This window comes from Arachis duranensis, chromosome 2, assembly GCF_000817695.3.
Source record: "Arachis duranensis cultivar V14167 chromosome 2, aradu.V14167.gnm2.J7QH, whole genome shotgun sequence".
Taxonomy (NCBI): domain Eukaryota; kingdom Viridiplantae; phylum Streptophyta; class Magnoliopsida; order Fabales; family Fabaceae; genus Arachis; species Arachis duranensis.
In genome coordinates this window covers 74,062,401-74,074,315 of record NC_029773.3, presented here as the reverse complement: position 1 = coordinate 74,074,315, position 11,915 = coordinate 74,062,401, and the positions used below count along the sequence as shown (strand labels likewise).

General features: G+C 33.8%; 1 protein-coding gene across 1 annotated transcript; it reads left to right on the top strand.

Annotated features, from left to right (window-relative positions):
- The first annotated feature begins 183 nt into the window (after positions 1-183).
- Positions 184-3,720, top strand: LOC107474877 (uncharacterized protein At2g37660, chloroplastic). Its single transcript, XM_016094524.3, has 7 exons — positions 184-341; positions 591-862; positions 1,416-1,452; positions 1,556-1,653; positions 1,791-1,852; positions 2,597-2,720; positions 3,167-3,720. Exons 1-7 carry the CDS (start codon positions 287-289, stop codon positions 3,284-3,286), a joined length of 768 nt encoding a protein of 255 aa, XP_015950010.1. The 5' UTR covers positions 184-286; the 3' UTR covers positions 3,287-3,720.
- The last annotated feature ends 8,195 nt before the right edge of the window (positions 3,721-11,915 follow it).

Genomic DNA, 11,915 nt, shown 5'->3' with positions numbered 1-11,915 from the left:
TAATTAGGTGATTGTTAAGATATTTAAAAAATAATATTTAATTTATTAAAAAATAAAAATATTCATATTTAATATAAGCATATAAAAATAATTAATTTTAAATATTAAAAATTTATCACAAAAAATAAACAAAATAAAAATTAGACACAACAAAATTCACCAACTAATTAAATGCTCTGACAAAACTTCTTGAACCAACTACGAAGCCAGCGGCAAAGGAGCAAAGCAGAAAAGCAGAACATAAAAAGAGTGGCATCTGCATTGCACACTGTAATAATAACGAAACATGGCTGCTTCTTCCCCAATTACTGTGCTTGTTACTGGAGCTGGCGGTCGCACAGGTTCTCTCTCTCGTCCCTTCCCTTTCTTTGATCAATGTCAATTTGATTGGAGTTGATAAAATTCATGCTGGGTTTGGAGTTGAAACTCTAGAATGTGGTAGAGCTACATGAAAAGTGTGTTATTTGTTTTTGATAGTGTCCATTAGAACCATGGAGTTGAAGGCTTAATGTTTAACTATTATATTGTATTGGACCAAAATAATTGTTATATTGTAACACGATTGAATCGCCATATGTTTAATTTTTCAGGCCAAATTGTGTATAGGAAATTAAAAGAAAAACCAAACCAATTTGTTGCCAGAGGTTTGGTTAGAACTGAAGAAAGCAAACAGAAAATTGGTGGTGCTGATGACGTTTTTGTAGGGGATATAAGAGATGCTGCAAGTATTGTTCCTGCAATTCAAGGTATAGATTCTCTTATAATCCTCACAAGCGCCGTGCCACTCATGAAGCCCGGGTTTGATCCAACCAAAGGTCAAAGGCCTGAGTTCTATTTCGATGATGGCGCATATCCTGAACAGGTGCCCACACTTTCTATTGGAGTAGAGACATCAAAATAGTCCGAGACTTTTGGAAATGACCAATTTGGCCTCTGAATTTACAAGTCCTGAATCTCCTTTGTCCCTAATTCAATTGCTGTTAACACCATTCTCACATGGAGCCTTAAAGTGTTAGGTGCCATCCCAACAAAAGGTGACATGGCTAAGACTTCAATGTGATTAAATAGGTGTTCCAAATTACGTAATTGACTCGTTTTAGTCTCTCCACAATTAACAAAATGAGTCCAATTAACTAGTTTAGGACATGTAATACTGGGATGCCAAGCTGACATTTTAATGCTCCATATCAGCAATGTGTTAATATGACAATTGAATTAGGGACGAAAGAGATTCACAATTTGTAAATTTTGGGACCGATTTGGTAATTTTAGAAGTCACTACTATTTTGATGAGTGCCGGAAATTTCAGAGGCCAAATTAGGAATTAACTTCTTCCTTTTGCGTGTGTGGTTAAATACATTGTTTAGGTTGATCTCATTCTTGCTAACATTGTGGTGTACTCTTTCATGTATTAGGTTGATTGGATTGGGCAGAAAAATCAAATAGATGCTGGTGACATTTCATACCCTTCTTTCTATTAGTCATAAATCATAGTTCTAAATTTCGATTGCGTTCTTGATTATGGTGTTAACTTTGTGTTATCTTTTTGCAACAGCTAAGGAGGCAGGAGTGAAGCATATTGTGTTGGTGGGATCTATGGGCGGTACGAACCCTAACCATCCTTTGAACAGCTTGGGCAATGGGAATATATTGGTTAGTCATATTTTCACTACTCATCTTAGAGTTCTTCATTTTGAAGCAGAATGCAAGTTTGGTTAAAGTTAGAGCATTTTTGTTCTTTGATTTCCCCCCTTCGATTTAAAGAATAGAGATTTTGATGTTGATCACAGGTATGGAAAAGAAAGGCCGAACAATATTTGGCTGATTCCGGTGTTCCATACACAATCATAAGGTATACCCAATTTCTTGTTAAAAGAACTTCTCTAACACAGATTTTCATGAAAAAGAAAGCAAATATTGATATGGGATTATGAGTAATGTTAGGGAATCATGTCTAGTATGAAGTCCACTAAAGATGAAGTCAACATTATAGTAGGTTGCCAAAACAAGTCTAGTATGAAGTCCACCAAAGACGAGCTTTAGTTGAGTTTGGATTTAGAGATGTTTTTCCTAGTTGAGTTTGGATGTTCTTGTTTTTAAGAGTTTCAAATATTTTTTTCTTTATGTTAAATGTCGGTTGCAGTTGGCTCCCAAGACTTTCTCTATTGATATTTCTAGTTGTTTAAACAATTATTATAACCTTCTAATGTTGTGTGAATTTTTATATTTTTTGTGTGCTGCTATGTTTTCAATATTAAAGCATTTTGTGTTTTATACAGCAACAATTCATAGAAGTGTGCCATTTCTAAAAATAATCAAATATGATTTTATAGATAGTACACTATATTTTCCCAGCTTCTTGTTCTCTACATACTATTTTTAGTAAATGAGTGAGGATTAAATGGCACCTGTATCAATTTAAGCAAAATTATGCAGCCCATATCTCTTTTTATGTACATATTTTGAGCATGCTTGTCTTGAAATATCAGCATACTTGATGCCAATGCATATGCAGTGGCTATCTTATGAGTTTGATGTGAGATTGTGCTTCCTTTCTTAATTTCTTAACACCCTATTCTTAACTGTGCTGAGTCAGGGCTGGTGGCTTGCTCGATAAGGATGGAGGTCTTCGGGAGCTCATTGTTGGGAAAGACGATGAGCTCCTCCAGACTGAAACCAAAACCATACCTAGAGCTGATGTTGCAGAAGTCTGTATTCAGGTAAATGTTTTCACTAACTATTTACAACAGCCAACAAATGATAGTTGGTTCAAATGGCTATCATTTGTTTTTCTGAAGCATTGTTTTGGATTTAAATTCATGAATATGATGAACCAAACTTAATAATATTCACTTCAAGCCAAACTAATCAAAGGTTAATTCCGTTTTATCCTATTAAATCAACCCTCTTAATCCTAGTTCTGTTGAAAAGTTGTAAATTGACTCCGAAGTTTCCCAAATGTGCAAATGGTCATCTTAGCAACTTTCCATCAATTGTTAAAAAAGTTAAGGTTTCAAAGTTATCTATTTAAAAATGTTCAAGAGGGTGTTTATATGCACCTAACCCAAGTTAAAAATGCATATTCTGTAAAGTTTAATTATATAATACAATAGACTTAGAATCCTGGTAATTTGGATAGCAGTTCTTGATTCAGTTGGTTTAACAGGCAGTAAATTATGAGGAGGCTAAGTTCAAGGCGTTTGACTTGGCATCAAAGCCCGAGGGAGTAGCTGCACCAACCAAGGACTTCAAGGCTTTGTTTTCTCGGATCACTACTCGTTTTTAAACTTTGAATGATGTGATGATAAATGCATTTAACTTTTATCTTGCTTACATGTTAGGAGGATAATTAGTAGGGTAATTGAGTGGGTATATCTTTGCTCGTACTTATTATACCTAATGTCATTAGGGTTATGCTCTCTGAAGCAAATTACTATATGATCTTCAAAGGTGAGTAATTCATAGGCTCTATCAATTCCATCGAGAATAATTTGTGTTTTTAAGTCCCTGTTTTGTTGAAACAAATTCTTTTAATTGCATTTATATTGTCTCAACTGGACCATAGCCGAACTACAGCTGAACCTCTGCTGACCGCCGCTGGCAATCCAGTGTGGGTCCAGAGCCAGTCAGGGGGTTACCTTGTCTTGTAGATCACTACCAAACTAATGTCTCTGTATTTCTTCATCTTTACATTGTCTAGTGTTTTTGTGTTTGTTCCAAGATGTTTACTAGATTAGTAGATTCTACCTCCTATTGTTTTTGTTGAAAAATTTATTTAAAACTAGTGTTTTTATCCGTAATAACATTGTGGGAATATAAATAATATTTTGAAATTATGTTGATTTTGTCTTGACATTATAAATTATAACAAAAAAATTTATAGAATCAAATTATTTTTACAAAAAGATCGTAGAAAACAAAAGTCCTCATCAGCTAAGAAGACCAGAGTCTACATAGATAAAAAAATAAATTAAATAATAAATTTTTTAGTTATTAATTTTATGGGAAGGAATTTAATTTTTTATTAATAATTAATTGTAATATTTTATTATCTAAAATTTGAAAGAATTTAATGTGGATAGTTTGACATTTAATTTGATTAGGTGTTAAGTTTATTGTATAAATAAAAATAATTAATTTTTATACTTATTTAAAAATAATATTTTTTCTATATAAAAATATAATTAGATACAATATGATAGAATTATTTTTAATTGTAATTAATTATAAATTTAACGTATTTTTTATAATTTTATTAATTTATTTAAATTGTATTATTTTATTAATTTATTTTTTGTAGAACAGAAAGATAGAGAGAAATAGAGAATAAGAGAAAAAAAGAGAGAAAGAAGAAGAAGAAGAAGGGGAAAGAGAGTGTGTGTGTTTGTTAATTTTGAAAAAAAAGATTTTATTTTAATTGTAATAAAAAATATCTCGTGATACATTTTGATTTGTCAAATTAATAATATAAAATATAAATTATAAGTTATATATACAGTGAAAATGATAGAGAGAAATAAAGAAGGGAAGAGAGATAGACAAGGGGATTGTCAGGAGGAATCAACAAGTAGTTAGCTCATAGAAATTAGTGTTGCAATTCTGTTAAGCTGAGCAGTTAAGGCACTTAAAGTTGTGATGAGTTAGCACCAGCTAGTAAAATTCTCACTATATAAATTGTACACTACAGTTTAGTTCAATAGTAATAATAATGCATCTCTCTCATTTTCTAATTTAGAACTCTTTCTCTCTCTCTCTCTCTCCCTCTCTCTCTCATTCAGATCTCTGATACCTTTCATGGTATCAGAGCATCAGGTTTTGATCAATGACAGATGCTAATGTTACTATAGCTTCTGCAACAAAAGCAGTGCGCTCATCCATCGACACAGTCACTTTGAAACTAGACGAGAACAATTTTGTTCCATAGAAGTGTCAAATTCTTGCATTCATCAAGTCGAACGGCCTCAAAAATCACTTGAATCAGAAAAAATTTCATACAGGTATGAGACTGAGGAGGACAGAATCATAGACAGCGAAACTTAAGAATTTCTAACGTTGGAGCAGGACGATCAATTCCTTGTTTTATGGTTATTTGCCTCGGTTGATCCAATATTCATAAGTCAACTGGCAAACTGTGAGTATGCTTGTGAGATTTGGAACAAACTCGAAGAGTATTTCACTAAGAGGTTAAAATCAAAGGTGAAGTAACTAAAATCACAAATCAAAATGGTAAAATTACATGGATCTGAAATTGAATATATGTCCAAACTTAAGAAAATTACAAATACTCTTTTTGCACTGGGATCTTCACTCTCAAATGAGGAATTTGTTGATGTAGTCACTTAGGGACTGAAAGAGGACTACAATACTTTTATCACAATGATCTCAGCAAAATTTGACACTGTCACAGAAAGTGAAGTTGAAGCACAACTTCTAAGTCAAGAGGAGTTGATTCAACAATTCAAGAGAATTGAATTAGGCACAATCCAGATAAACCTAGTTCAAGAAAGAGAAGGTAACTTCACAAGAACGAAGTCTGCACTATCAAGGTAGAGGTCCACCAACGCAGTAGCTCAATAATCAGTATCACAATTAGCATTCCTACTCTGACAACTACAATTAGCAAGGATTTCAAGGTAGAGGTCAAGCCTTCCAGGATTTTAGAGGACGGTTTAGAGGTAGAGGAACCTATAGAGGTGGCAGATCTGATTTTCAGGGCAATCGAATAGTGTGTCAACTTTGTGCAAGGCCTAGCCACACTGTGTGGGAGTGTTAACATCATTTTAATGCAAGCTATCTAGATGTTGCAGTTACAGGCACACATCCAACACCTCCTTTACAAGCGTTTCATCAGCCTCAGCCACTACAGCAGGCCAGTGCACTCCTGGCTACAACATCACTTTTCACTCCCTTGACAGATAAAGTTTGGTACCTGGACACAGGCGTGTCTCATCACCTAACATTTAATGGAAATAATTTGATTACAGGATGAACATTTCTAGTATTGGCAAAACTGCTCTATTCTCAGAAACCAAACCCCAAGCCTATTTTAAACTGCTAAATATACTTAATGTTCACTCAATCTCTAAGAACCTTATTAGTGTGGCAAAATTTGTCCTGGACAACCAAATACTCTTTGAATTTTAGCCATTTAACTGCTTTGTCAAATCTAAGGAGATAAGGGAGACATTCCTCCAAGGCTCTTTAGGTAGGGATTATATCATTTTGATGCTATTGGAGTAATGGCAAAGACTGTCCAGATTAGCATTACATCACAAATAAAGAATATGAGCTACAATAATAGGTATAGTGCATCCAACTTTAGTCATCTAGTCTCCACTAACCACAAAACCAGTGATGTCAATGCAACAAAACACAATTGTAGCTTAGGTTCTAGATCAAGTTTGGTTGAAAGTTATAACTGCTTCTGTTAATATAGGTCCATGCCAAACTAGTGACACTAATATTGCCGAGTGTGAAGACAAAATTCTTGCAATCAATTTCAATTTAAACATGACTAATTCTATTATCAATACTGATGTGGCACAAGTCAATGCTGCTGTTGTAAAAGATATTGCTGAAAAATCTCTAAACAATATAGAAGTAGAAGAAAGCAATCATAGGTCTAAATCAGTGTCAATTTTTTATGTTTGACATAGAAAGTTGGAGTATCTAGCTTTACATATTGGACAAAAAGTGATGACACTGTGTAATATTACTAGTAATGAATTCAATAAAAGTATCTCATCTTTTAGTAACAAAAAGCCTTTGCAGTGCATGTTGTTATGGCAAGAATTACAATTTACCTTTCTCATATTCAAAAACCACTTACTCTCAACTCTTAGAATTGGTATTTTCATATATTTGGAGTCCAACCCCTATGTTCAGTGGCTTTGGGTATAGATACTACACAGTGTTCATTGATGCAACAACAAAATACACGTGTCTTTACCTTTTGCACAATAAAGATCAAACACATCTAGCTTTTCTGCAGTACAAATTGCTTTTTGAAAATAAAACTGATTGCAGGATTAAAACATTACAGACAGACAATAGAAAGGAGTACACGTCTTTAAACTTTACAAAAACACTGATGCAATATGGAATTTCCCATAAAATGAGCTGCTCTTACACCTATGAGCAAAACAGAGGTGCCAAGTGCAAGCACAAGCATATAACAGAAATGGGACTTACTTTATTCTCTCAAGCTTCTATGCCCATAAAATTCTGGGAAGAAGCCTTCCTCACAACTACATACCTCATAAACCAGCTGCCCTCTTCTGTCCCTAACAAAAAATCTCCCTATGAACTGATGCATAACCGAATTTCAAACTACAAAGCTCTCAAAATCTTTGGCTGCACATGTTACCCACAACTTAGATATTACCAACCTCACAAATTTGACTTTAAGATCTCAAAGTGCCTGTTTTTTGGTTACTCATCCGTTCATAAAGGCTATAAGTGCATTACTCAATTTGGTAAAATTCTCATCTCTAGGCATGTGTTGTTCAATGAAATTGAATTTCCTTTCCCAGACCTCTTTTCCAACACACAAAAACTTATATGTGCAGTACCTTACCAACCACACACCATATCAACTCAACTCTTTAAACATGATTCACAACCATTTACCTCACCTCTGTCCTCTAACCCTTCCTTCCCACCCTTGAACATTCCTCGCCCTCATGCCAACCCCCTCTCAGTGCCACTGCAAGTGAACCCTCATCAGCAAATCCCTTTCCTAGAAATTCCACTCTTCCTGTGATAGGTCCTTTAATGTCCCTTAACCACGACACTTCAGCAGCTTCAGTTCAGGGTCATGAGTCTCTCACCTTATCCACTCTTGATACCATCCTCACCCCTAATACTCGAGCTATAGAGTTAATTGCCAATACTAGTAATGTTGATCCTTGTTCATTATCTAACAATACAGATTTATACCCTTTTACTGATGTGTTTCCTTCTTGTACAGATGTAAAGTTAATTAAGAAGATAGATCAGTCAACACCTGTGCTTACCCGGAGCTATCCAATGATGACAAGATCCTATGCTAGAATCTTCAAACCAAAAGTGTACCATCTTCAGCTTCACGACTCTGCAAATTTGGACCTCACCGAGACTGAACCTATGTCAATAACTCAGGCACTGAACTCACCACACTAGAAAGCTGCAATGGATGAAGAATTTGGTGCATTAATGAAAAATAAAGACCTAGAAACTGGTTCCTGAGACAACAGTTACCAAACCAATTGGGTGCAAATGAGTCTTTAGAGTGAAACGGCAACCTGGTGGCAAGGTGCAGAAATACAAAGCAAGGCTGGTGGCTAAGGGGTTTCACCAAAGAAAGGGACTAGATTATGACCAAGTGTTCAACCCAGTAGCTAAACCTGCTACAGTGAGAACAATATTGGTTGTTGCAATGTCCAATGGTTGAAATGTCAGGCTGTTTGACTTTGACAATGCTTTTCTCAATACTTGAATGAAATAGTACATATGATGCAGCCAGAAGGATATGAGCTTGGTTTTGGTCTTGTTTGCAAACTGGGAAAAGCATTCTATGGGTTCAAGAAAGCGCCTCACGCATGGTACCTCAAGTTAAGCAGCACACTCCACCACTTTGGCTTTAAAAGTACTACCTCTGACCCCTGTCTCTTTGTATGCCACAGCTCAACATTTATAATCTATCTCCTGGCTTATGTCGATGACATTCTTGTTACTAGCACACAAAGGAAATTGAAAGCCTAATTAGACAATTGCATGCAATTTTCACCGTCAAAGATCTTAGTGAAATGAACTTCTTTTTACGAGTAGAAGTAGTTAGGAGCTCGTCGAACTCATTATTTTTCAAGCAGTCAAAATATATCAAAGAGCTCCTAAAGAAAGCCAACATGCGAAACTCCAATCCAGTTCCAACTCCCATGCTGAGTAGTCCCAAGCTCACAGCAAGCACTGGCTCCCCTTTTGATAATCCCTCACTGTATAGGTCAATGGTAGGTCGGCTTCAGTATGCCACCATCACTTGACCTGAGATTGCATACTCCGTCAGCAAGATATCCCAATAAATGCATGCTCCAACAGACCAGCACTGGAAAGCAGTCAAGCGCATGCTTCACTATTTGGCAGGGACGATCAATCTGGGGCTGCAGATTCATAAGAGTGATAACTTGAGAATCATGGCCTTTAGTGATTCAGATTGGGCCACAAACACTGATAATCGCAAGTCTGTCTCAGGATACTGCGTCTTCCTTGGCTTGAATTTAGTCACCTGGTCCAGTAGAAAGCAACAGATAGACTCCAAGTTCAATAGTGAGGCTGAATTCTGAGCTCTAGCCGATGCCATAACAGATACCATTTGGTTACAGAAACTGCTACAAGAGATGCATTTACCACCTGACCCAGCACTAATACTATTCTGTGATAACCAAAGCACAATACTGATGACCAAGAACTCGGTTCGCCATAGTCGGTCCAAGCATTTTGAAATCAATCTACACTTTGTTAGAAATAGAGTGGTGTAGTAGCTTACACATGTAGTACACATACCATCACAAGATCAACTTGCTGATATACTTACCAAGCTACTTCCTCAAGCAACGTTTCACAGCTTTAGACCAAAGCTTTGTGTGATAGACACAAACCCCACACACTAGTCAAGGGAGGATGTTAGAGAAGAAACATCAGGAAAGTACCACCCTTCAGGTTAAGGGAGGATGTTAGGAGGAATCAACAAGTAGTTAGCTAATAGAGATTAGTATTGCAACTCTATTAGACTGAGCTGTTAAGGCAGTTAGACTTGTGATGAGGTGACACCAACTAGTAACAATTCTCATTATATAAATTATACACTACAGTTCAGTTCAATAGTAATAATAATGCATCTCTCTCTCTCTCTCTCTCTCTCTCATTTCTAATACCTTTCAAGGATGGAGGAAGAGTCTCTCTCTCTCTCTCTTTTTCTCTCTCTCTCTCTCTCTCTCTCATTTCTAATACCTTTCAAGGATGGAGGAAGAGAGTTTATTAATTTTAAAAAGAATTATTTCATCTTAATTTTAATGAGAGTATCATGTGACACATTTTGGTTGTTAAATTAGTAATATAATATAGTTATATTTCAATTTTAATTATAATTAAAGAATGTTATGTTATATATTTTGATTGTCAAATTTGTAAGGGAGATAGAATTGGTGAAAAAATAAGAGAGATAGAAAAAGGAAGAGAAAGAATAAAAGAACTCTTTAATTAAAAAAAATAATTTAATTAAAATAAAAAAATGATATGTGATAAATTTTAGTTGTAAAATTAATAATAAATAATAAATTTAATATAGGTTAATTAATCTATCTTGAGACATCTCTGTCTTTTATTTATCATTTCTTTTCAATATAAGAAAAGAAAAATGCTAGGCTAGAATAATGCAGCATCACTTATATAGTATAAACTGTTCATATGAGAACGTTTTATTACTATATTTTACTTATCTAACTAACATCATATATTTTGATTAAGTTTTTTGGGAATCCCACTGTATGGACAAGTACAATGATGTTGTTTGATCTATGTAAACGAATTTATCTAATAGGATAACGCTTTGTTAAGATTAAGGTAAGGTAATCTAGTAATGATCTAAGACAAATAGTCATTTGCTCAAAATACTAGCATACAATCATTTACATACTCGGCATGAAAAATTGGCTAACAATTGATAGATGAACCAACAAGAGTAATTATATGCTAGTTATATGTAACTCTTCTAAAAATTTATGAATGCCGCTGACATCAATGGGAATCTGTGGTTAAGGTTGCTACACGTCGATAGCCTTTCATGAAGTAACTGCCGGGTGAATATCTTCACTTAAGGAGATAGAGTCTTCCAAAATAAGAGTTATGAGTTCTTTTTCTTCAGAAACTAAGGTAGCAACTTCCTTTGGCCATGATAAAAGAATGTCACCTTAAAGTGTTGCCCGTTTGATCATTTTACAGTCGAAGGAATGCCTAGATATTTATTCTATGCTTCTACGTGATGATTAGATTTGTAGGAGAGTTATTATTGAAAATTACTACTCTAGACTTATTGATGTTGATTTGCTAGTCACTAACTACGTCATAGTTTATGTATGATATTATCACAACTCTCAAATGAAGCTTTACAGAATCTAAAAAAAATTATTTTACCAAATTGGTTATCGAACTGATTAGATTACTAGTTCATTAGTTTATTAGTTCAACTAATAAATTATTGGTTGAAATGACAAAATCAATCTTATGTAAATAAAAAATTAAAATAGTCAAAATCTAAAATTAAAATTTAAAATATATATTTTCACAGATATTTTAAAAATAATAAAATTTTAACAATTATAATCTAGTTATTATTATATAGACAAAGACAACATGCCTTCACATGGAAGACCCAGATTTATACCACATTTTTATTAATTTTAAAATTTTTTTTCGAGCGATTCAATGGACTGATTTTTAGTCAATTTTGACCAATTTTCACTAATTTTAACCAATTTTTACTAGTTCTTTTTTTTAAATAGTCTTAAAATTAGATCGAATTGGTCAATTCAATCGAAAATTCGATTAATTGGATCTCAACTGGTTCGATCCGATTCTTACATATATGCTTTAAAATTCTTAGTTAAATAATTGACTAACAAAATATTCAAATTTATTATAATAAAATAATTAAATCTATATAATAATCTTACTTATAAAAACTTTCTAGTAATGATTACTTAGACTATTCAAAAGCGTTTGAAAGTTAAAATTGATACTGAAATTTAGTATTGTGTTTAATAATTAGATATTAAAATTAAAATTTTAATTATAGACACAAAATTTTAATTTTTTAATATTTTTAAAATTTGAAGACACATAAAACTAAAATTTTTAAAAACAAAAAATACAATTTTAAT